This window comes from Gymnogyps californianus, chromosome 3 (assembly GCF_018139145.2).
Source record: "Gymnogyps californianus isolate 813 chromosome 3, ASM1813914v2, whole genome shotgun sequence".
NCBI classification, from domain to species: domain Eukaryota; kingdom Metazoa; phylum Chordata; class Aves; order Accipitriformes; family Cathartidae; genus Gymnogyps; species Gymnogyps californianus.
The window spans coordinates 119,797,946-119,825,316 of NC_059473.1; the positions used below are offsets into that span (position 1 = coordinate 119,797,946).

At 39.1% G+C, this 27,371-nt stretch overlaps 1 protein-coding gene across 1 annotated transcript in view; it reads left to right on the forward strand.

Moving 5' to 3' along the window:
- Positions 1–27,371, forward strand: part of KLHL29 (kelch like family member 29) — a 407,488-nt gene that overhangs the window by 307,377 nt on the left and 72,740 nt on the right. Inside the window, exon 6 of the mRNA XM_050893282.1 lies at positions 24,842–24,980. Within this exon, the coding sequence (XP_050749239.1) occupies positions 24,842–24,980 (139 nt within the window). The remainder of the gene's footprint in view (positions 1–24,841; positions 24,981–27,371) is intronic.

The window sequence follows — 27,371 nt, forward strand, 5'->3', positions numbered from 1 at the left end:
TTGCATGTTGTAGGATGTCTCAGCTGCCTCATCGGTGGTGTCGATGTTTCTTTAGTGCTAATGGCACTATAACTTTGTCAGTATTAATTGAAACGGCCCTTCCAGCAGATGCAGTGGTTTATCTAAGCCTATCATTATAGTAGCCATATGCTTACTGCGAAAGTGCAGTATCTTATTTCACAGAAAGTTAAAGAATTATTGACAGTTTAAGTGACAGCATGGTTTATAGGGAGGTGCCATGGTGAAAAAGTTACCTGATAGCTTAGATTTATTTTTTCCTGTTGAGTTTAAATTGTCAACACTCCTTGTAATAATAAAACTCTTTGCGTGGAGAGGACTATAATTTAATTTACTACTGTGAATATTGATTCCTGGATAGTACACTCTTTATCCTGCAGATGACCTAGATCCTTGGTTCCCTAAGGGTTTTGAATAATAACAGCAGCAAAAGGGTCTGGATTACATAAGAGACTTGATGGAGATTAGTTACTTTCTCTGCTGACATTTTAGTTTTATTCATTGAATTTATTCCTCATATTCCTCGTCTTGCTTTGTAAGCTGGAAACCATTGTCAGTTGGATTGGTGTTGATGAGCACTGAGTGTTTTAAACATCATTCTTCCCAATCATACCAAACCTTATGTTCAAAGTAAACCAGAAAAGACCACATTCACTTAGAGAAGTGATTTTGTTTCTCATGAATTGAAATAATCCTCAAAGAGATGATGTAGTGCAAGCCTCAATATTAGGAGGATGGTCGCCGTGGCATCCTGACAGAATCTCCTTACAGCAGTCATCATGGTGTTGGCTTGCAGCTTCTTTAGAACCGATGGGGAGTATTCCCACAATGCAGGGAAACCTGATGGAGTTCCCCCAGGAATCCACATAATCCACGACTGCCAACTCCAGTCATTGAAGGAAAGGAAAAGACCTCCAAAAGTCATACAGGATTCTTGAAAAAATAGGAGAAGGCAGGCAGGAAGGGAAGAAGGTCAGTGGAGGGAGGGAGAGAAGAAGGGGGGGAGGAAGTTGGGAAGGGTGTATCATCTGCTTTCTGAATCCTCAGTACTGAGGGTGCACATGGACCAAATATTCAGGTTTTTGAAGGCTCTGTAGCCATAGGGACCAGTGATCAGTCAGGGTATTGGGAGCCTAAGAGAATTATCAGGTCTCTCGAAATTCTCTATCTAGCCATGGGAATGTGGCAGAATTGCACCTGGAAAACCCAGAACAGAACACGACAAAACAACATAGTTTCAGCATAAAACAGGGGTTACTTCAGCAATTTTTTTTAGCAGTATTTCCTTTGCCCAGTTATTTTGAGCCACTCTAAGGCAATTAGAGCGGCTCGTTACCGACGCTCAGGAGCTGAGAAGGCGAGTTGTGTTCCCTTTTGAAAAAACTGTCACTATCTCTGCGTGAGCTCAGATGGAATTGAATAAAGTCTGTTTTGTGCTCAGAGTACCGAGCGAGCCCTCTTTTTGCTTTTGGTGACTGTGGGTTAATACAGGCAGCTGGGGGATCTGAAGCCTGTTTCCTCCGTCTTGCAGTCGTCTGCTCTGTGAGCTCAATTGCAAGAGAAGATATTGTATAGGTACATTAAAGACCTATTTTCCCTGTCCCCTAAGCATTTCTGTGCTGCCCACCAAAGAAACCTTTACCTAATTTAGTGACTGTTTTCTCCCTCAGACACTTTCTAGTTGAGGACCGAAGTAACTAATACCTTTAAGCTTACGAAAATCTTTCACCATCCTTATTAGAAAGAAGGAGGAAAAATGTAATTGCCTGGTTAGGGTTTGTGGTGGGCACATTTATTACCATAGATAATTTCCTAACTATAATGCATACATAAAATTGCTTTTATATAAAAATAGAATTCTCAAAAGATCGTTAAGTCCCTGAAAGTTATGTTTTAATTTTGTCTAAGATGAGACAACAAATCTGACAGTACAGCTCTGTATCTGTCATGGACATACAGGGAGAAAATTATTGTATGTGGGAAGTGATAAACCCTCTAAACCCATCTCTGTCTGGCACCAGGACTGAAATATGAGAAACAGATTCTTTGAATAATTGGAAGATATTTTTGTTGAAAATAAAATTTTTAAAGTTTTAATGATGGACTTTTAGGTCAGAAGGTTATGTGGTTGGATAGCTTGTTTGTGTACCAGGAAAACCAGTATACTTGACCACAGGTTCAGTTTCCAAGCAGATAATGACCCCAAACATTCTTAGAAATAGTATAAACATTTAAGAAATGATATAATGAAATTTGAAAAGAAAATCAGGATGGAGCAGCCTGGTTTTTAGTCATAACCTTAGCCATTTGGAGCAAATGCAGATTTTATTTCATTCAACACAGTCGCTGCTGTTCCTTATATATCTCCAACACTTCATGTTGCACAGTATGTTCATACAGCACAATCTTCAGGCACAGAGAGAGAAAAACTAACAGTTTTTAGATAGGTGTGGTTTCTTAATTAAGTGTTGCATTTTGAATCATCAAATATATTTAAATTTCAGTCTTGGCAGTACTCAATGTTATTATTGGACTCAAAATCTAGGTCAGCCTCTTAAAAGATTGTGGGATAGGGGGCATGTCAGCACTGGGCAAAAGCATTATCCATTCAGTCTGCATGTGAATATGCAGAGCTTCATATGAATTTTTATTGCATTAAAGAAAAGGGTTAAGGAAAAAGCCAGAAGGGTTTGGTGGAGAAAAAAAAAATCTGTGTTTGTAAGTAACAGGATTTTGCAATTTAGCCCATATGTTAATGGCAAAATGAGCCCTTAAAAGTATTCTTTTCTACAATACTTCATTAATAGCTACTGGTTAATAAGGCTACTCTGATTTCAATAGTTGCCTTAATTTAAAATGCTACCTTGATTTTCACAGGAATGGCTCTTATTCCATGAATAAATTATTACTTTGTCACTGTTTTTGTCAGCACTATTAACTATGGAATATATTCTGGCTGGTCATTTTAAGTGTCTTCCTTATCAGTATTGTGCCTGGCATTCATTATCCTCTTATCTCTCTGCCATTTCTCTCAGTAGAGAGGTAATGGATTGATTACTTTCACTGCTATATTGGTCAGGATGTACAACAAATTCTCTTCAGCTCTACAGCTCATTCATCATGGATATCCTTTAATCCCCTATCCCTGCGTTTAAATGTTTCATTCTCTTCATATATATTGGAAATTATTAGCAAAGACAAGAATCCAAGCAGTGTATCTTTTATCACTCATTTACTGTAAAAAATAGTCACTGAAAATCCAGGGGGGTGTCTCTCAGTTATGCTACTCAGGGGGGTTTAAGTGCCATAGAACCACTAATGCAGCAGCATTTGCATTTTCTGAAGTACTGACTTCTGTGTTGCAACTGGAGAATTACTGAAAAGAAAAACCACAGAAAATGTTCTTTGTGATATGATGCTCTCCAATGTGCTGCACATACGTATGGGTAGTAGCAGAATCTCAGCTATACGGGTGCATGTTTTTAACTCGTAGATGGCATTTGAAAATAAAGGCAGTTTCCTGATAAAAAAATTGTGTGCTGTACATCGTACATGCATGCTATATGGGAAGCTCTGTTAGAGCGAGTTGAATGGGAATCGCAGGGTTTCCTCATCTGGCAGACCTCTAGCAATTGGAGGACAGAGAATAGGAGTGCTTTCCTTGGCTTTTCTGAGAAACTTGTTCTTCCTGGCAAAACTATCATTGCAGAAGAGTCCAGCAGGCATCAACATTTTGCCTGGAAGGACCTTGGTGAAGGCCCAAGACAGCAGAAACTCTATAGGACAAGCTGGAACTGAAATTATACAGAAAGACTCTTTTAGAGATAGGGAAAGAATAAGTTCCTGCCTTCGGTATTTGAAGGACACACAAAGGCTCTGTACTGCAAGGGAGGTTCCCCTAAATAGCGCCATGTAGACGATGTAGCTCTATATCACTAACTGCTCAGCCTCCAGAAGGTACATTTGCTTCCCTTGTCATTGGCACTGTTTCTGATACTGATGCTTATCAGGCTAGTCTGCACACAGACGCTGATGTGAGGTTATACTAGCATCTCTTGTGCAGAAAGTGCTTAACCTGCGCTTTTTGAAGGCATCAGTTTCATCCCGGGAACAGACAAACCCGACTCCAGAACAAATGGAGGAAAGAAATGTTCAAAATCTTCCAAACAAGTATTAGTCAAATATGCAGAAAGGCAGCAGTCACTACGAAGTATCTAACTCTGAGGAGCAAAACCAGAAATCACTGATAGTCCTGTGCCTCAGTCTGCATTACAGTCAAGCCCTTCCTGAGTCTCTTGCTGATGAGGGATTCTTGCAATACAGTGAGGTTCACAAACGGCCTCTCTAATGCTTTTCCCTCGTGTCCGTGCCCTGGTCTCACTCTCCTCATCAATAAAGATCAAGATCTTTTCAGAATTATCCCAGACTGGTCATGACTAATAAGAGAGCAGGGGAGAAATTAAGAAGTGGATAGCCATACCGTGACCTGGAAGAGCAGCAAGTCCCTTCAAACAGGGTGGTGGTACTCATGCATTTGTTTTCAAATAGAAGAGACATGATATCGATCAATTAGAATGATGAGTCATCTAAAATGCTGTCAATATTCAAGTGACAACAGCCATGATGCCTCTGAATGGGAAAGAAGAAGGAAGGAAATCTTCAAGGTTATTAGAGAAGGACCTGTATTTGAGTGTGTATTGTACAATGCTACAGCATACTGCAGAGAATAGACCAAGCACAAGTGACCCACTGTTCAAAGATGTAGAGAGATAGAAATTTATCTTTTTTATTTAACGCGTAAATAGTAAAGCACCGAAACATTTCCACGAGTGTATCTGCCCGCTGTAAACCACAGAACTGCTGCATGTTTTCCCTCAAGAAAAGGGAGAGAGTGCTTGCTTCTGATGGCAACACACTTCCTAACATGAGATTTTGCAACAAAACTATATTGCATATCAAGATCCTTTAAGACTGTCTTGCCTTCTTAATTAAAAAAAAAAAAAAAGAAATCACTTATCATTATACCTGTATTCGGTCTCTGGTGAAACAGTCCAGAAGGAACATTGTATCACTTCAGCTGGGTAGTGAAATCTCTGTAAGCAGCCCCTTGCCTCTTTGACATCTTCTCTTAGATGTCTTGTCAGAGTCTCTGCCTCTGACATCTCTTTTAGATGTCTTTTGTAGTTGCTTTAAATGGAACATGGCCAAAAATTAAGTTCTCATCCTTCCCTGTGTCCCTTTTATTATCAACAGTGCTATTATCATCCCCGTCTCTCAGCAGTCGGCATGTTCATAGTTACAGCTCTGAATGTTTTACTTGCCAGAATTTGTCTGGTCGGATCAACAAGGTTTTTGTCACTGCTCTAGAAGTAATTAGGAAGGACAGATTTCTCAGCAAGAGAGAGGCACGCAAGCAAATCTAGACCCGTGTTAGGATCTGTGAAGGTTACTGCTTAAAGAGAGAAGATTTTTAGTAGGGCAGCAGAGCCCAACAGAGGGAACAAAAAGGAATATTTCTCTCTGTGCTGTTTTAATTTGTACTGAAACTATTAATAGCCCAGGCTTTTCTCATTTCCTGTATTTTTCACAGTTTGTTGTTCCTTTCTGCTTTTGCTTCCACCAGATTGAAATAAAGAGTTATTTGTTGTCTTTAGAAATGTCATTTGTCCTGTATCACAGTATTTGATTTCCTGGCACCTTTTGCTCGGCTTCGTGGTTCACAGTGTGAATAATGTTGTGTTTCAGCGACCCCATCATATTGTAGTACGACACTGAAATTCTTTCAGGTACGCATGAGAGGGAGACCTGCTAAAAGAGTTCGGTGTTGCATTCTCCCACAAAGAGCACTCTGTATTTCAGCCGATCATTTATTTAACATTTGACAGCCTACAAAAGGAAGGCAGGGTTATCCTTGCACTTAAATGAATTCTGGAAGGGTGAGATTCAGCCTGTATTACAGTCAGGTAGTCTATACATCCACCTCATTTGGCTGATTTCTGCTAGTATTTAAACAATTTCAAAAACAACCCTTACAGAAGTCCTGCTTTCAGTCTGCCCTACCTTTGAATGTAGCTTTCAGGCTCCAGCATTCAGCCAGAAATCAATTATTCACTGTCTTTAGAGAAAGTATCCCCCAGACTTTGCTCCTCTGGACCCAGAACAGGGTTGACGCCATACTCTGGACTACAGTGGAGTTTGGTGTGGGCTGGGACTTGGGACTGAGCGCTGGAGGGTTGGTGTCCAGGGAGTTGCAGCCTCACAAGCGAGATGCCCAGTGAGTTTTTGGGTGCTCCGCTGTCAGGCAGTGCTGATGCACACGCTTTCTAGGTTACCCTAAACTTGTGCCCACCCAAGTCCTCGGACAACTTGATTCTTGTCCTTGGTGATTACCTTTCTGCTTGTACTTTTGGCTGAACTCAAGTATCCTGTTTCTATTATCTACATCAAGATCACTTGAAACTCAGCTGCCATCCTCTGATTTCATATCTGGAGGGGCACCCACCAGTGTGGTATTTCGACCTGACTAGTGTGAAATAAGGTTGTTTTCTGCTTTTTGAGAGAGAGTAGCTTCTAAATTAGCAGCTCGTCTAAATTGCTACCTCTGCCATGGATTACCTCTGTGACCTTACTTTATTTCAATAATTGTGTCAAAAATATATTCAAATGGACGTGTCAAGTTTGACATTAGGAGCCCTTAATACTATTCTTAATATACTACAGGGCATCAAGATCATTATTGAGAGACTAAATACTAGCTTGCTGTATTTTTCTTCCATATAACTCCTGTGCACTGATTTGACAATTTTGGTCATTTTGCATGTTTCTGCTTTTGAGTGTCTTGTGAGTAATATGAGATTAAATAGCAAAACCAAATATGAATATAGCAAAATTTTAAATGTTGAATAGCTGAAGAAATAGTAGCCAAATTTCATTGAAGATACACTATTTTCAAGGAAGTAGCTTAAAATATGAAAGATTTCTTTGTCAACATTTATATTAAAATGTGATACTTAATTTCTGATTGTTTTGATTTCCATTAGAAATGCTAATTCAAATAAATTCAAGCTGAGAAAACATTTTTTAAAACTTGCAGTTGAAAAGAGATCCGCAACCATCGCTCAATAGGATATGGGAGAATTAATGAGATCCTTCTTAAAGCATGTTGAAAATGAAAAGCTGAACATAGCACTGCCGAGTATTAGCACTATTCTTTAAAAACATGCAATACAATATTCACTACGTTTTGATCAAGTGTTTCACAAATGTGGGAGGGATTCTGATCTTTTTTATAAACTGATTTTATTATAGGGGCATTTTACTATTAGATGATTTGTCTTGCTTGGAAAACACTCTCCTTTTTTCATCTTCAGATTAGACTGAGATTTAGCTTATGAGATTTCAAGATTTTGGTTTTTTGGTTTCCTAGCACTATCCAGGATAACTCTCCTCCCGGTTTCATAAGAACAAGTGCCATATCGAGTGTTTGCAATGTGAAGTTTGAGAAGGCTATTATCAAACTGAAAAAAAATCTGAACTTCTGCTTTATAATAACTTTTTAATACAGTATCAGAAAGATTCAGAAGATCTGCCTGGAGACTGACATTTAGCTATTGTGCTCTTTTAAATTAAATGACAGCTCATACAGGCGTTCCAGGGCTAGGTGTAGAATCCTGTTATTTAAACATTGTCAAAGCTTGGGTTTAATTAACTCTAATTCAGTGTAGTTTCCTCATCCTTGCATACTCTTTCTGTCTGTCTTTCACTCCCTCTCTGTCTTTTCTTTCTGCTGGCCTTGAAAGGCTTCGAAGCGCCTGTCAGGGTTACAGTGTGATTTCAAATGCCTTCGTGCCTGTTGCTGGGTGGAAAGAAAATTATGTCCTGGCAGAGCAGCAACGAAGCATTTCATTATCAGCCAGGAGGTTCGGGTTGCAGGGTAAAGCTGGAGTGCTAAGTCCCAGCCTGGCTGTGGCTCTTAATGTTTCAAATGATGTATGCGTGGTTTCTAAGGCAAATGAAGCCACACTGCTTCTCTGATCAAAATCGCAGAGGGCACGTTTGGACTTCCAGAGCCAGCATGAACACGTCATTTGTCAACTTCACCATCAAATGAGGCGGTGGAGGTTGCCCCGTGCCTGTCCTCAAAATGTCGTGGGAAGGGCTGTTGTGCCAGCAGGGTTGGGGGCTCTGGGATAGTAGCACATTGAGGATCACAGCCCAACCGCGGCGGAGGATGCGAGCGGGGATGAGTAGCAGCTCCTAAGAAAATCAACCAGCAGCGTGTGGCAGGGGATGGTGAAGCCATCAAGCAGTGGGGTGGCGTAAACACATAAAGAGATCAAAGTCTTAAGTTGCCCTTCATTCAGTGCTTATTCAAATTACTATTTTTTGGCAGAAGTAGTTCAGATTAAAGACAACCTTTCCTGAATGCTTTTAAATAAATAAATTGCCTCCTGCGCATATCTAGCTCTCTTTCTCCTCTCTCTGATATGCTACTGTGGTTCCTCAGTCTCTATGGATATACAATTATTACTGTATTTCTTCAACGTGATTTTGGATGGCAAATATTCCTAGGCTCTGAATGGCAATTTTGTAATGAAAGTTGCACCAGAATAGGCCAGGAACGAAACAGTACCAATTAAGGTTTGCTTTTATGTAGCTACTATTCAAAAGCAGTCATCCAGCCTTTGGGTTGTAACAGTTTTCCACCTCAGTTATGCCCAGACCAACAGCTTGGTTGTCAAAAGTAAACCCTAAACTTCCTTCTCTTTCTATTTGAATTCCCCTTTCCCTCTTTGCATTCAGTTCACATGCTTTTTCTTTCAGAGCTTTCAGAGCTTTTATGGCTTCAGAAGCCTCTTCAATTCCTCCCGGTGACTTCCCAAATAGCGAAAAAAGTCACGTGCTGATTTTCCGCAGACCAGGAGACCTCTTTTTGTCCTCATCAGCTGCCAGCATATGCATGGTGTCCTTCGTGCCAGTGGCTCCAGTGCCGGGTGCTCCCCGTCCACTGGGAGCGATGCGGGCAGCCCTCAGCAATCTCTGCCTTTCAGTGGATGAGAGTCAACCCAGCTGGATCAAAGGAGTTGAAAAATCAAAGCTAATCAGCTAGCCTTCCTTTGTACTTAATAGAGAGAGATGGACAATCCTGGGGGAAACCCAGCTGTGCGGAAACAGATGTCCAAGGAAGCGAAGAGAGTCCCCCTCTGGAGGTGCCTGCATCTGTCTGCAGAAGGAGCCTGGATAACGAAGTTAAGGCCAAATGCCTTTTACACAGCTAAATGTAGATTTGATTAATTTCAGCCCAAAATATGTACCCTGTGTGAAAGTATGCCAGTGTGTTTATCACAATTGAACTTTAATAAGCAGTATTTTGAGGAGTGCTCTCCTGTCCTCTGCCTGAGGGACCAGTGAGCGCAAGGAAAGTGATCGCATCCTCAGCCGTCTGCTGCGATGCTAACAGAGGTGGACTGAAACAACTGTCAAAGCTGACACATCAAAGATCTTTCTAGCATTTCCCAGCCTTGAGAAAAAGCAACCCACTCAGATGTTTTCCTTAAATATTTTGTAGATTTTCCAGGAATATCCCACTTATTGTTTAAAAAAAAAAAGAAGAAAGATTTTAATAAAGATAGCTCAGTTATTTTTCTGTCACTCAAAGACAGCTGTGATTCTTCTTATTAAAAACATTGATCCGCATAGGATACCGTTAATACTGGGAAATAAGACTGAGTTAACAATATATATTGCCAGTGCATGTATATCATATATGTGAAGTTATAAACTTGAAAATGGGTATACAAAATAAATACTTCAACTTGAAATTGATAAAAGGGCAAGAGTTGTGTTACTTTCCAGTCTAGTAGAAATGAATAGGCATGTACAGTACGTTGTTCTCCTTTGCTGGTTTTTAAGGCATGAAAAGCAATTTGAAGTGTAGTCTTGCTTTAATGCCATTTAGATTCCTCCCACGGTAATGACAGTGCCTTTCGTGTGTGTGTGAGCATCTACGTAACATGTTTCTAAAAAAGAAACATAGTTCAGTTCTGATTTAAAAAGTTTCGTTGTGTTACCACTATTCATGCAAACTCTAAATTTTCTGTAGCTCCATGAAAAAAATGCATTTAAGGTTTATTGCTGAAGTTTCCACCAACCTGTCATGGCCAATGCTTTGGGACATGTGTGATGCTTTGCTTTAGATGCCAGAGGGGTGATTTAGAGCAGTTTGAGTTAAAGGAGATTTAAGCTGATGGGGCAAACCGTGCTGTACTGCGCCAAGAGGGCTTTGTTGTTACGGGTCCAAGTGCAGGCTAGTTATACCTGTGAGCCATTGGGACAGCTGGGAGTCCTTCCTAGAGGGATGAGCTATAAGCTTAAGCACAGCACCATCAGACCAGCCTGCGTTTGGTCCTGAGCTAGTGATGCCCACACATCACCACGCTGTGTTGTGCTGTTTTTCTGTCGTGCTCTGGGTCCTTTCGAAACCCAGCGCTGCTACCCTGCACTCCCTTTTGTGGTCTGGAGGTACCCGAGGAGGTGAGGCAGGCATGAGCTTTGGGGCTGAGTCCATCAGGAGCATCACATCTTTCAGAATATGAACCACATCCATCTATGCGGAGGTGAGGGGGCAGTTTGCTTCGTGAACTCTGTGCTTTGATTAATCTATTCAAATATTGACATGCCTGGTGAAGTAGACCAAAATATCCTCTGGATATATAAATATTCATATACTAACATCTGCCACAGCTGCATAGTTATAATTCTGTTTTCATGGGAGGAAAAAAGTCTCTTTGAGGAAGGTCCAATGTAGCAGAGGGTTTCTCTGTTCATACCTGTCAGTTAGGAAGTTGTGTAACTTTTTAAAATCTTTTATACTTGCATTATTTTAGAGTTAGCCTGGTCTATGAGGATTTAACTCCAGCATAACAGCTATTAATGTTCCTGGATCACTTTTAGTATGTGTATGTGAGGTAGTATGTGTTTTTCATGGCACAAAACAACCTCTTTGATCATTTGCAGGCTGATTTCTGCCACTGGCACAGTCCTGAAAGAACCCTGCTTTGCACAGTTAATAGTATCAGATTTGCATTATGGTCTTGACCTCTACCTTTGGCACTTAAGAATATGCCTTCCATTTTCTATAGCTTGGCACAGTCTCTTGAAACTCCAGGTCCGTTCTTTTTTTTTTTTTTTTTTAATTTTATTTTCTTGCTTTACAATCTTACTTTATTTATGGATATCCTGCTTCAAGATGTCTTTTCACTAGGTTTACTCCTAGCTTCATTCCTCTGAATTTTGCCTATAAGTTTACTGGGCCCTCTTCTTCCAAGAAAAAAAGAAAATAACCCAAAAATATAATCAGCACCCTTGTTTGTCAGTAGATTCCATACAAATCTACAGCAGCTGGCTTGTTACATATTTAAAAAAAAAAAAAAGACTTTTTTTTTTTGAGTTCAACATACTGGAAATCTTTCTGGCTTTCTAATTTCTGGCATAGGGAAGCCATTGTTTCAGTGCACCACCAAATATGTGAGTGTACAGCAACCATATTCTCTTTTTGCTTTCAAAAAGGACTTGAAAAAGATTGTTCTTCAAGTAGGGTCAAACTGAGTCATTTATTGAATGTCTTTTTCCCTTCTAGAAGCTCTATTCAGTACTCCACAATTGTTTTTAAAGAATTGTATTCAGTTTTCTCATTTATAGATTGAATACTAAAGACCATGGTTTGGACTACTTTTTGGGTCCATCAACTACAGAGGAAAAAACCATAAGAATAGCTAGAGTTCACACTTCCAGTTCTGAACTCTGACTTCTTTTATTTAAACCAGTATTAAAGATTGGTGTTAAAATTATGTAGAATTTGTGTGATTAAGACAAGAATTGTATAGTCCCCTACAAAAGGGGATGTCTTACTTTTATGTGAAGTTGTCATTGCAGACTATTCCTTGCAGAACAAGCAGAGATTTAAAGCTCTGATGAATGGCTGTTTTACAGAGTAGGTACTTTCCTTAGAGCTTTATCTTTTTAACCTTTGACATTACTTAGAATAGTCAAAAGCAGTTTGACCCTATTATTACAGGAGAAATCATTGCTTTTCTTTATGACAAATTACAGATAGGTTAAATTTTCAAGAGCTGTTAAGTCGCAGGCTCAAAAGTTACTTGAGCATTTTGAAAGATTTAATCTCGATCATCTGGGTTTTGGGTTTTTTTTTCATTTCTTAGAGTTCTTGCAGATAAGGACCCCAGAGGTGCTGCTTCATGTTCAGTTTTGCTTTGAACTTACAGCATTATCTGTGTTTTAAAAAAAGTTGCAGCCTACCCAAATTACACTTCAGTCTAGCAATTTAACATCCTTAGGAATGCACAGAATTATCTTAATCACATTCTTCGATGATACATTACTACCTTTAAAAAATACTGCTAGGAGAATATCGCAAGTGTACAAGAGGGAGTTGAAGAATAAAGATGTAACAGTTAAAGGAAAAAAGGAAAACTAAACAAAACCCCAGACATAAGTTAAGCTGACTAGAAAATTAGCATTAAAAAGTGTCAGGAAATCAAGAAACGATGCTCCTTTGATGGTATTGCAAGCATGTGTCTGTATAACTGTATTTATTTTACAGTACAGTAGTGGGAACCAAATTCTGTTCTCAGTTAAACCGATGTGTTGGTTAGAACTGTTAAACACTTAGTGTCACTTAAAAGGGCTTTGTATCAGCTTAACTCTACTAGTTACTGCACAGAGTAACTGAGGTAAAGCAAGCTCTGATTATAGATAAATAGCTGCCGCCTGATGTAGTATTGACAGTGTCTTCACTGAAATAAATTGTCCTTGAAACTATTTTTTGCTGTAAAGCACCGTTTCAATCAGAGTTTTTTCCAAAACACACTAATTAGAAAAGTCATTTAACCATCATTAACAAGGTACATATTTCCAGAATTTGTTACAAGAGATTATGATGTTTCAAAGTGTATTTTATATTTGTTATCCAGTTTAATAAAATTTAAATAGCAAGTAGATATGATAGTTCATTAAGATGTAAAATGGTCAAATACTCTATTTTCATTTTAGAATGTCACGCTTTTAATTATGTTGTTGCTATTTAGTACCAGAGAAACATCCTATTTTCTAGGTCAATGTTTCATATTTGTGTTATGATTAAAACAGTTTGACATTTTGAATAAAAATATACTAATTCGTTGTATTAATTAAAAATAATGACCTAGAAAAATGCTTCCAAACTAACCTAAAGACGTCAGCGCAGTGAGACGTGACAGTTGTGCCATATTGTCACTATTAATGACATTTTATTAAGCAATGTAAAAATGTACATACAAATGAAAAAATAAAATTAAGAACAATTTTCATTTTTAAAACCCTGTATATGAAATCAGTCCACAGAAAGGGTCACAGATACTTGGGAAGACAAAACCAACTTTTGAAATATTGACATTTCCTGTGAAACGTAAAGGGCAGCTTTTGCACAGGTAGATATTTGTTCTTTTTAAATACGTGTTAGCCTTCTGCTGCCGGAGCGGGGAGAGGGCAAGTACGCAAGAGGTGAAATCCTGAAGCCTTTGAAGTTTAGCCGTAGATTTTTAATGAGTTTGTTCCCAGGGTTGTTCATTTGTACATATAAACTGCTAATATCATATAGTTAATTAAAAGTACCGCAATTTTCATAAATATGTATATGATATATGAAAATTAATGGTCTAGAGAAATGAGAAATAATAAATGAAATTGTAATAATTATCTCTCCTGAAACCAGTTCAGACACAGAGCTCACACTGGTTAGAGACACCAGGTTCTACTCTGTGTCATAGGGCAAAATATCATTGAAGACAAAGTAAATAATCACCAACTGTTTTGTTCCTAAAGAATGCAAAATAAAAATTAAAAAGATCACAGACAATAAACGGTAGTTATTTCATTTCCAGTTCTGTATGTTCCTTTTTGGAGGTCTCATCCCTGAATTTAAGGCTGCAAGAAAGCATCTGCCATTTGAGAGGACCTCAGAGGCAGCCCTCTTCTCCAAATTAGTAGTAAGCCCTGTTTTAGTGTGTGACAGATCAGTAAAATAGCTTATGGATGGACATCTATTTCCATTTTAAATTTGGCACCCCAGATTATATTCTACTTTAAGCCCAAGAAATGAATCAATGGGAATACTAATGTGACTTTCACTAAGTCCAGTGTACCAAAGAAAGTTTCTACATCATCTACGTCAGCGCATTTCTGATTTTCTTTGTGAGACAGACAAATCAATTCCCATCAAGAATCTTCTATCTAAATTAGATCCCATTATTTTCAGTTTACCTAAAGCTGTAGCACGTCCCCTCTCCAGATCTGCACAGTTTCAACAATGTCTTTCAAAGGTACCTGTCAGCCCTTGACGTTTCTTACATTTCACTATCTTTAACGCTCAGATTCAAAACCTGAAACAGTTAATGTTTTACTCTGTATATGCCTTTTCAGAACAGTGCAAGTGGCTTTATGGACCCCTGTCATCCTGCAAACTACTGTTGAGGAGCTGTTGGTCTAGATATTTTGGTCATTAGCAAGAGAAGCTGCTAGTATCTTAAATTAAAATAGATCTTTGATTTCCCGCTAAGACCTCTAGAGAAGAAATTTACTTCAATTCTTTCGTAAAACTTTACAACTTTGTCTTCCCAGTGCAAGCTGGAGCCCTGGTGAGGCTGTCATTTGAACTGAAGCTGTATTGCAGCCTCTTTTGTTCTCTCCTCGCCTTAGATGCCTGCTTGCTGCCTGCTGGCTTGCAGGAGCGAGCGGGATGACTTGTGACAGCTGTAAAGTTGCGGATGGGAGCAGAGAGAGGAAAAAAGCCCTTGTTCGGTTAGGAGGGTTTTATATCTCTCTGTTTCCATAACTACACAGAAGGAGAAAAACATGCTTCTTTCATGCTTGTCTAGATTCAAAATTGCCTGTTGTCATCCTTTCATAGGTTCAGCACCTTTGCGGGTTGGTCTTAGTAGCATTTTCGGATTATGAAATGATTGTGAAATTTGTATATTGCCTTCACAGTTGAAATTTTGACTTAATCACCGTGTTTTCTGAGGTGTCCCTTTGTTTTCATTTGTATTTGAAATGTTTTAGCCAAGTCTTATCAACCATCTTCATTATGTGAAAGCCATTCAGCTCTCAAAATAGTCTTTATAAGCTTGCTTAATTCTTAGAGAGCCCATAAATTTTAATACTCATTAAATAAATCTTTGTCCTTTAATCTCAACAGACTTCTTAAAAGTGTGGGGGTTTTTTTATTCTGAGTTTGGTGAGGCAGCTACTTAAACACTTCCTGATAACTTGTTCCTCTATGAATATAAACAACATTTGCAGTTAAATGGTTTCCTACATTATCAGCCAGTCACAGCTCATATTCTCTTGCCATACTGTACAAACTCACTATTCAGGCAACACAGATACTAGGAAGTGACTTTGCTAGGATTTATGCAAAAATACTTAATATTAACAACAATATCTTCCAAAAACTTTGTTTAAAAATAAAGATTTAAACATCAAGGTTTACCCTATCAAGGGGAAACATGAGTTAGGCAGAAGTGAAGAGGACATTTTACAAAACATTTCCTAAACAGCTACAACACTGTTAGGCTTTGAAAACTTTACAGTGCTTATAAAAGACAAAAAACATCAATTATAAAGTCTTTCACATCTTTAGGACGGGTAGAATCTAGAGATTTTAAAATGTTATAAGTAGGGAGATGTTCAAAGGAAATCTGACACAAATTATGGCTTTTTTAACATACGATACCGTGTTCCTAAAGCTCATGGGGCACAAAAAATAGCTTATTTATGATTTTTTCTTAGGTAAGTGAACAGCCTTGTATGTAACTATTATAATTACTTCTGTAATAGTGAGTGGACGTGAGTGCAGCCACCGACACATGCTGAAGCTATAGAGCAGGGAACCAGTTGTTGAAGTAGAGTTGTTGGGTTGCAGACTACGCCGAGGGAGGGCCTAGAGATGACTGGCAGCATTTTCATTTTTTTATTTTGCAATATTTGATTACACTTGTCTGTTCTGATACTGTAATGAATCACTGGGTCTCATTGTGGAGACACAGTCTGTACCAAAAGAACAGTTCTTTATCATATGAGATGTCTACTGGACCAAGAGATGCTGTCACATGCATTTAACCCAGTGCATAACATATGCCCGGTACTAAGCCATCCACTGAGTATATAGGCCTAAATACTTAGATTTAGTACTTTATTATTTATAGATGATGTATAATATCTTCTGAAGGGGTAAGATTTCAATGCCAAAGATTTGAGTTGGTTTTATTTGCTTTCCTTAGGCATCATATACTGCAGTATATGAATGCTAGAAAATAGGTGCGTTACCACTGGTCAGTAAAGATGGATTTATTTCAAAGAATTGTGTTGATTACACTTACATATATTTTAAGAAAAAACTAAGTCCTGCCCCTGTTGAAACTGGGCAGCACTGCCTTTGTTTACAATGGGCAGAGGAACCTCCCCCCCCCCCTTGCTAATTAATGTATGTTAAGTGCTTTGAAGTCTTTGATTGTCAAGTGTTACACCTTACAGTTGTATTTATTTATTTTTTTACTCTAATAACTGCAATTTGTCCTGGATGCATCACTGATTTATTTTCAGAAACCTGTCTTTTCTTATTTTCTCATTTTGGAAAACAAGCTTTTTGTTTGCCGGCTGTACATATGCACACATGTACGACTGATTGCTGTTAATACAAAATTCGCAGCTTTTGTTCTTACACCACCAAAACTGGTCAGCGTTTGACTATTGCTGACATGTCGGGGAGCCTGTTGATTACACTTTCGGTTTCACAGATGGGTGCTTCTTGTTCAAAGCCTTCAAAACTAGGAAACGTTTAGCTAATGCCTTGCACTACATAAAGAGATCAAAAAGGTCTAAAAGCTATCTGCTAGTCTTCTGCTACAAGCAATTAGGATAATACTGAATCCATCCCAGATCACGTAGTAATAAATATTTTAGCCTTCCCTTAAGTGTGTATTGATATTCAGGGCTGCCTGCTGGTAAATAAAACAATCAGAACTAAATTTCTCTTTGAATCTGGGCTATTCTGCGTTTCCAGCACTCACAGATTTTTTTTTCCCTTCTCTTTCTGCCTGTCTCTCTCTCTCTCATTTTGTCTCCAGAGAAAATTATTGTCTGCCTGGAAATCAAGTTACAGTGCTAACCGATATAGTGGCATGTTATATACGGAACAGGGGACCAGGCTGGCAATTTGCTGGGATCCCCTGGGGTTTGTTTGCCTTGGCCAATATAGAACAGGCTGCAGCCAACTTTATATTTAATCAGTGGTGAATCCTGAAAAAAAAAAACCAAAAACTAGCAGATCCTGATATAGGAAGGTGCATCTTTATCTCAGCATCTCAGTGGGTATTTTTATGCTGGATCCTTTGGTCTTGCTGCTTGTCCTTGTGTGGATCACAGCCTGTGTTGGAAAACTAAAGAGATCAGATTGTCTCTGTATTTTTTCTCATTCTTTCTGTGCATCCCTATATGTAATGTAAATGCAGCTCATTTTCAAAGCCAGTCACATACACTCTCTGTGCGTTTGTAACCCTGTATGATTGTAAATTAGCAGGCATGGATACCATAGAAGACTTTACCTTATAAATCAAAGCAGCAAAGGCATTCTAGCCCCCAGACTCCCCTTTTTATTATTTTTATGCATAAATGTGATACCAAAATCTCTCCAAAGTTGCATTTAAAGTAGATTTTCTAGAAATTAGGGGTGTAGTTCGTCTCTGAATATAGTCAGAAAATACGTTGAAATAGTTCTACAGCCTAATATAGGGAAATATCAACTTTGTAATGTGTGAAGGCATCCTTGAGGTACCTCCTAATGTCAGGTCTAGTGATGATAATAGCCTGAAAATTGGTTTCAAAACATGATACGGTGACTTCCCTGAGTTTTTAATATTTTTAGAAAGGCTCCATTTACACATAGAGTTGTAGTTGTCTTCCTCCTCACAGCTGACTTTGTTGACCCTTTCTCATCATTATAAGGTGAGAAAAATTTATGTGAACAATGAAAAATTATTTAGCGCAATGGGGCACCTCATGGCCAACAATCCTTTGAGTAGAATTATCATATACAGCCACATATGTGTTGTTCAGTATGGGATTTAAAAATATTTTCCCACTCTCCAGCATCTGTTACTGTTTTCTTTAGCAGCACAGGTATATAACAGTGTCAACAAGACTAAGATCTAGACAGGTTGGTCTGCGCTACAAAGTCCTACTGCCATAGCTGTATCAGCTCAGAGTATGACAACTTCACACCTTGCATTTCACATTGCTGTACTGACAAAACCCAGCAGAAGATGACTCTCGTTGCCTTTTGTTCAGAGGTTGGTGTAGCTGTGCCAGCAGTGATACCTCTCCATCAGCATATGCTCCATCTTCACTAGGGAGTGTAGCTGGGTAGCAGAGACTCTGCAGGGCACAGCCTCGCTGAGCCTGTGCTTTGGGGCTGTAGCGCTCCTGTAGTCAGTATTGAGCTTTTCTCAGTTCGTTTTATCTGCCTTAAGGGCTTATGAAAGCAAAATGTTCAGGAGATGGCCACAAGCAGTCGAGCATTTTCAGATGCCTTTGGAGCAGGATAGCATCCTGTGGAAACTACATAATCAAAACAGATTGGGAGACGAGGGCTGGACACACGAGTATCATACAGCAGTATTTTGCACCTCCATCCCAAGCCATTAGCAGCCTTGGCACTCCACAGTACAGAGCAAGAATATTTCACGATTTGTCTGCCTCCCCCATCTCACTGATAAAGGATCCTCATATAGGCGAGTCCCAGCTTTGTTACGCCCCCTTCTCCTTCTGCTCTTGATGAGGAAGTTCAACTGGAATTGAGATCTAAAAGGAAAAAGTGAAAGTATTTATCTGCAAGAGATTAATTCTCACCTTCTGTGCAAAAAAAAAGAGTGTCTGGCCTCAGCTAATTATCTAATCTCCCTTGGTAATCCCTGGGGATAGACACCCGTGGCAGTGCATCCTACCTGGCTGAGCGCACAGAAGGGGCTGGGTTGTACATGAGACATGTTTCTGTCTCTATTTGACTACAGAGGCAGTCCAGATAACCAGATGTTTACTTTTTAGAGTTCAGGAGGGATACTGAAGATCACAAGATAATATCTGAGACATCCTCATCTGTTAATGATTCCTACAAGGCTTTGCTCGTTCCCCTTTTTCTCTAGGACTATTTTGTTTCAGGCCAAAAGAGAGTAAGGGACCTATTTCGTGTCCTCGGTCCCGAGTAGGAAGCTGTTCTCCGGAGGTGTGTATTTGTCTTCACACCACGTGGAAGCTGCCACAGCTGATGGTGTATTTGTCTACTGGGAAATAACTAACCCCCTGCCCAATAATCATGGGAGACCCTAAGGGATGATGTTCAGTGGTTGTTGGTCTGCTGTGTGAAGATGCCCCAGGGGAGTGGAGGACAGCCTCAGCCACTGCAACACCAAGTGTGTCTGCGTAACTTCATCACGCTGGCCTAACGAGGCAGCTAGGCATTTAGTTGTTAGCTTTCTATGCAGCTGCTTCAAGCTGCGTATCAACAGCACGAGGGTAGATGGAGCAGTTTATTGTGGCACTCTCCAGGCTTTGGGGTTCTCTGTGTGTCTGTGGGCGTAGCAGTGAGAAGAAAGAGAGACTTGTCAAAATTGGCGAAAAATTGTGAATTCTTGTGTGGTTCAATAGGATGGGTTCACCATGGTACACACTTTCCCATCACTCGTAACTCCTATTCAACTGCTAGGTCTTTTGCTTCATAATTTAATTTCTTGTAGCTACACACGCTCTACCACTGTCTATCAAAATGAGCAAGTGTGTGCAGTGCTGGCACTTAATGGTTAAAATGCTTGTTTTACATAACTAGAGCATAACCTTGGGAATTAATCTCCTTACTTATTAAGGCAAGAAAGTAATTGGATTTTCCTTCTGGTAACTTTTCTTGGCTTTCCCACATTTTCTGTCCCAATCATGAAAGCATGGGGCTGTCTGGGCGAGCACTGGTCTCTTGCATGTTCTTCGCAAGAATAATTAGTGATGTTTCATCAATTACCCTTTGCAGTTTTATAATAGGTTAGTTTTTCCAAACAAATTTTAAAAAATACTGTTTGTAAAAAGTGTTCTTCCATATTTCACAGCTCATTGTATTTTAGCTCTTGCTGCCCTCTTTTAAAGCCTTATCTACTAGAATTTAAGTAAAGAGTTCTTCATTAAAAGTGAAAATAAACCTGAGAGCTTCCGTTGTGCCACAGGAGTGTGCATTAGCGAGGATCTTTGACTGGGTATCCAGTCTCCATTGTGCTTGAAATACAGAATAAATAAACTTGGGGAATAAGTTCCTTGTTCGTTTTTATTTCTGATCATAAGTAATTTAAAAAAAGATTCACTGTATAATTTCTGTTCCCTTTACTTGATCTACACAATTACACAGTTGTTCTTGGTCCTACATTTGATCCAAGGCTTGTGGACTCTTCAGTTTAATTTGTAATTTGTCCATTAATTAAGAAGGAGAAAATGTAGTGTGATGGGTGGAGCTGGGGACCAGGAATCAAAGCTTCTGAGTTCTTCCTGGCTCTGTTCCTGACCTGAGGAAAGTCACTTACACCTTCTGGCCCATATTGTCTCTGGGATTCTCAATATAATTATGTTTAAATGCCCCCAAGCAATGATATGAAGGCTGATAATGGCAAGATAGAAAATGTTTCCTTTCACAAGCTCCGCAGAGATGTTCAGTTGCAGGTTTCAGGTCAAGTCCCCTTTAGGTTCTACCGCTACGTGGCTCATGTAATTATGGAAGAACATGGGGGTGTCTGTTGTGTACTTCTTTATGAAGAAAACATTCAACCAGTCTTTGACTGAGAATGATTTAGCATCAGTAATGATAAAGACAGAAAGGACTGGCTTGGTTTCTGCAGTCCCAACACATGTGTGCACCTGGGGCAGGAAGGAAAATCCCTTGCACTATGGATGTGAGAGCATTTGCTGTGATTCACTGAGGAGAGGAAACATCAGTGCCTGCCCTGCTGAAACCTTGCACCTTAACTGTCCTTGCACTTCATTTTTACCTGAATCTCTTAAAAAAAAATCAAGTTAGGAAAAAAAGCAAAGAAAAAAACCTTTGTAAGAACAAAGAAACCAGAAGAATAAATAACCACTAGGAAATTCCCAGCACATCCCTTTCTGAAGGTTTCAGGAAATTCCATTTGTTGGAGGAAATGCTGAAAATTAGGAGGAGCCCAGAAGAGGGACTAGCAGGAGACAGCTGAGATAATTTTTCACTGCCAGGACTGCACTGTGTTGTCTCTCCTTTTACAACTCATCGGCAGGCATTATTACCTGGTGAAAAAATTTGTTTTGCAACTCATCCTGAGTCCTCATAAATCATTAATGCCTGGCTAAGCACAGTGTGAGCATTACAAACACTCTGAGAATGAGGGCCCGTTCTGATATAACCTTGTGTCCAATACTAATGCCTGCTAGTTATTTAGTAATACAAAGGAGCCTCAGCGAGGAAGATCGATGAATCAATGCAGTCTCCTGACTTCCTTCTCCTCTCCACCTGCCTCTTCTCTTTCTAGTTCAGAAACTGAGCTACAAAAAAATAGAGGACGGTTCATAGTCACCTCTCTGTGGAGAGCACTATAACAAGTCAGGGGGACAAGGAGGGAATTACGGCTCCAAATGTCTATAGGAAAAAGAGGAGCTTCAGTTTCTGCTAGGGCTTGTTCTGATTTCTGGTTTTTTATGACCCAAATTGCACCACTGCTCCAGACCTGTGTTTTCTGGTTTGCATCCCTTAATGAATGCATGCAATATAAAGCACACTGAAGTGTGTAAAGAGCGTGGATAGAAACTGTGCCCAGGAACTGCAGGGCTGGGTGTAGTTAAAGGGTGCTCAGTAAAGTCCAAGTAATCAGCGTATTACCTCGGGGAGCCGTTTGGGGACTTAGATGTTCAAACCAGCTCTCACAATACTGGAGATAGCACAGAGACCACAACATCTATAGGTGCAGTGGCTGAAGCTTGTGTCTTGTTATTCGGCAATCCTGGCCACAGTCATGAGTTCAAGGATGGTCTCTACTGTCCTGCTTACCCTGAGCTCACATCCGAAAACCCGCAGCTCATTCAGAGTGCAGCTAAACTCTGTTTCCTCTCCTCTTGTCTCCTGGAGCACAGGATCCATCTATGCAGTTGCTATTCATACAGTTGTGCTCTTTGAACGCTAAGAATAATTGACCGTGAGCTTTAAAAAGAGGAAATGGAATGAGGTGAGATGGAGATTGACCCCTTGTGTAAGTGTAATCTTAAACTTGTATGACTTAGTCTTGGTTGGAGCCCTTGTCTTGAAAGGCTTCTGTAAGGAAGATTGTAAAGGGCTGCCACAGATACTAGAGAAAAGGACCTTGAATAGGAACTTAGGAAAAATGCAGATGGGAATGGAGGACAGTAGTTGGGCACATTTGAAAAGGGGAATGACAGAAAACAAAAGTGAAATTAAGTAGGGGATAAGAGAGTATCAGAAAGTTTAGAGGGAAAAGTAACTGTCTTTAAGGCATGAAATGATAGAAAATTGGTCAGGAGGAAAATGTAGTTGCTGTAAGTAAAAGTGGGAAAATGGACCAAGACAGAAAAAAAAGTCGTTCATGTGTGAAAAGGGACAGAAAAATACTTCCTCCAGAATCGCCTCCAAAAATAGGCAACTAAGAAAGCACCTGGTGCTGTTCCTGTGAAACCAGAGACTTTAGTCACTTTGACCCTAAATCAGGTAGAACACCCCTTGTGTCCAAAGCATCCTTGGTCTTTAACTGAGGCCTGAAGCGTTCATGGTCAAGTCAGACTTCAGGCACCACACCTCCAGCAAAAGCCTGAAACTTCCCTGCAGAAGAGTGAACCTTCGGTTCCCATTTTAAGTTTTGCTCGAAATGTATCATTGTACTTTAGCTCAGATGAATTTGTTAAAAATAGTCCCTGCTGTAGCACCCACAGGACAGAGTGGTTTATTTTCCCCTATTATAGATCTGACACATGCCTGCTGTTATTTCTGTGCCCTCTCTAATGATCTGCTTGCTCTCTGGAGAGCACTGACCCATTTCAGCACAGAATAATTAGCCTTTCAGACACTACTGTGTTTCCATTAAATAGACATAAATGTGCAAGGTGACATTTATTTACTTAGGCCTGAAAAATGTGCACCACAGATGTTGGGGCTTGGGAGAACTTCAATTTCTTTTCATGCAACAGTTGTATATTTGCATGCTTTCATGTTGTTTAACCACTAGTGCTTCGCTGAAATGATTCTGGTTGAGTTTCATTGGGGAAGCAGGAGAACCCAAAGGTTATTTGGGTCTTCATTTCACTGTGAGGCCCTTCAGCGATGCTTTGGCAGCCCAGTGCCCGAGCCTAACAGTGGCATTAAATGCAGTTATAGTTACATGCTCTTCAGGTCCCTTTTCGTTGTGTAAGGAGGGACTCCATGTAAAGAACTGTTCTTGATTTACAGATCTGTCTGAAGAGGAATGTGTTCAGGGTGTTACACTGAGAAAATGAGAACCTTGACCTATTGCAAACATAAAATAAAACCAAAATCCTTTAGTATTTAAAATCAGCTCTTTTATCATCTTGATCACTGGCTTCTGAACCGCCAGACTATTGCCCAGGTGAAAAGTATATTATTCATCTTGATAGCCACTTTGGTCTGCAAAGTTAGAGGGAAGTCTTACCCTTAAAAGTCCAGCCAGCATATAAAACATGTAGGTTGCTTAGTAGTTCACATCCACACATGAAGACGTGGCATGCTATTATTTCATTCTGTTAGTACCAATAGGCTTTATAAAAGGAGGCATCATGCAAGGTAGGTGCTTTATTGCAGGATGGAAACACTTTCATAGGTTATTTTAATCATTACGATTCTTTCATGATGTGTGAAAGTTGATTGTTGCTGTAAATGAAGCCATTGAAGGCTAAAAAATAAAAATGCTGTGATGGTAAAAATCCTTGGAGTGCAAAAAATGGGAATTGCTATAAAAGGCAGTAATTTATTCTCTGCGTGAGATTATTTTTTATCATAAGGATGCTTTTAAGCTAATTCTGAAACGTATACAATTGTAGTCTATATAGCTGAGGTATATTGCAAGATACATTGATAATCTGGCTAATTTTTTATGCACTGTAATTTATATATTATTTAGAAGTGCTATTTTGTTCTGTTAACTGAGAGGCTTAACACATTTTTACTATGTTAAGGATAAGTTATTTTTGCAGGTCTTGTGGTTTTATTATTTTGACCCATATCCAGTTCATATTGCATCATAATACCATATTTTTACTAATATTATTCTAGTATGTTCAAAACTTATTTGCATTTGGATAGAAATTCATTAGCTCTTAATTTTTATTATAACAAATTATTTTAACTTTTCTGTGATAATGCATTCTCTGTGTTTCTGATTTGCTGATGCTGAAATATTTTGTTTTCGTTTTTAACCCTTCCAAATTTAGGATTGTTTTTGCTTTTTTTCTGTATATATATTTCAGTTGTTTAGACCTACTGGTTCCTGCTTTTTTCTTTTTCTTTTTTTAATATGTTATGTTCGTAACTTCTGACTGTCTGTGTTGAGCCAATCTTACCGACAAAAATATCAGTTGTTTCCTGTTTCTCTACTTCTTTACAAAAAAAAAAAAATGAAAAGTAAAAAGTAAAAATAAAAAACTCTTAATGGGAACCCTGGCACTGTCTGTCTTCTCTGTTCTGCAGAAATGTTGAAGGAGTTGAACCAGCAACGCAGAGCGAAAGAGTTTACAGACCTGAAAATTATTGTTGAAGGCAAAGAGTTTGAAGTCCACCAAAATGTTCTAGCTTCCTGCAGCTTGTATTTCAAGGACCTGATTAAAAGGTTTGCCTTCCTTCCAGCTGTGATCTGCTCTGTTCTTTTGTAGGGAGCATTTGTGTCGCTTTTTTTTCCTCCCCTCTCTTGCAGGTTTATGAAGATTGAATCTCCTGTCACAGAGCCAGTAGCCATTCTTTCCACCTCCTCTGAATGTATTTCCAAACTGAGACTCAGACCCATTTGTTACACATCTGACTCGTACAGTGTAATTATTTCTGATGAGTAGAGGCCAGTTTTGGCCGAAGAAAGTGTTCCACCACTGAGAGATCTAAGATTTAAACTCAGCTGCTAATGGTGATTCAGACCACAACTAAAAACTATTGCTGTCGATGTTTTCAAGGGACTCTGTCACGTGCGACAAAAGCCTGTCATTCGGGCTACACTAAGCCATCAGCGTTCTGGTGAACGATGCTGAGACATCGTGCTAATAAAGCATTTTGAGTATCGTAATCCCTTTACCCTGAAATCTTTGTTACATGCTTTTGTGTGGCTTTTATGGGCAAAGGGATTGATATTTTTATTGTTTGGGGACTTTTAAAAGAAGAAAAGACAACTGATTAATTTCTCTAGAAGAGATTGGAAATAAGACGATTTTCTGGTCAAAATATAGCTCAGTCTGCATGTTAGACTAAGGGTAGATTTTTCCTACAAACACTCTAGCTTAGGTTAGGTACAATATGTACATTTTCTAAACATCATGTCTCCACCTTCGCATTTTCCCCCCTCAGTTTCTAGCTGATTGATTCTAAACAGTGCATGATAATCTTTTTTTTCCATTACATTGATTTTTCAATTTGTATGCTTCATATACTCGCATAGGAATAAATTGGTACTCTCGTATTATTAGTAAGTTAGAGTAGCAAGTAGGGAGAAAAAAACCATGAGGATAACTTTCATTTTTCTCTCAATCATCAGCAAATTAATGCAGCTGCTGATTTTGCCTTGCAGTATTTTCCTGAGCAGACTGAGCCTGGACTGTGCTAAAAAATGGGATTAAAGAACATTTTGCTTGCTTCAAATCCTGTATTTAAAGTTTGCCAACTAACACAATAGTGACTGTATTTTATTTCAGGATGGCATATTGGCTGGTATCTCCTTTCAGTGTATTATGTCCTTTTGCACAAAGCTGGTTTTATAATTATGGATATATATTACATTTCTATGATATAACTGTGCTGACTGCCTTATCAATTATTCATAAAAAATATGTTGGCCTAGGAAGCATGTCTTTTCCCCTCTGTAAATCTAATGATTGCTAGCTGTAGCTATGCCAGATCTCTCCTGTCCTTTCTCTTCTGTCTGCTCATTACCATTTAATTGTTAAGGCTACAGTATATGCTTTTTAGGGTGATAAGGAGTAGAGTCTATGGGGAAAGAAAATCTTAGAATCAACTTACAGAAATCCAGTAACTGACTGGCCAAAGACTGCCATTTGGATTTTGCTGCAAAGACATCTGCTTCTGTGCAGAAGTCACCAGGCAGCATCTACTTCTAGAAGCGCACTGAGGAATGTTGCTGCTTTATTATTTAGTTATCAAATGGAGATATACTTTAGACTGAACACTGCTCTGATACGAACTCATTTAAAACAAAAAAAAAAAAAACAACTTTTTAAATGCTCTGAAAAGACACTATGAAAGAAAAACCCTAGATTTCAGCATTTATTGTCTTTCAGCTGCTCACATAAGGCTCACAAGCATTACAATAAAAAAATAGGGAAAGGTTTAGCCCATTTGCCAACCTCACCACTTTTTCCCTTCTTTCACATCATCAGCGGTAATAAATATTCCAGGGGTCGATTTGTGTCCACAGTCAGGTCTCTCCATCCCAGTTGTCTTCCATATATAACCTCAGTCGCACACATGTAACCTTGATGAAGGCTAATGGAGTTGCACAGGTGTATCCAAGGCAAAAATACCTTTATTACTGATGATGATGCTTGAATAGGGAAAAATCCAGCTTGATGTCTAGTTGAGTTTGCAATACTGTCAGGTGAGAAAAATAAATATTCACCTGTAAACTGAGCAAATGTGTCTTTGTAAGACAATAAACTCAGGGCTGTGGGGTGGAATTTCTGAAGACTTGCTTTTTAGAGGATACTTGCAGTGGAAAGCCTAGTCCTTTTAGAAACCCCATGAAGTCAATGAAAGTCAAGGACTCAAGTTGCAAGAGGTACTCAGTATTTTGTAGGATCATGCCATTAATAATACAAAATCATTATAGTTCACAGAGTCAGTATGTTTATAAATACAACACGTCTAGAATCCTCTCCTGTTAGCATCTCCTTTGAGATGGTACTTTAAGCTTTATGTGAATTTTATCTTTGTTTTATTATAGAAATCAAAACAAGAAATGGCAGTTTTTCTTGAAGAATAAAGGAGATCTCTTTATGTTAAG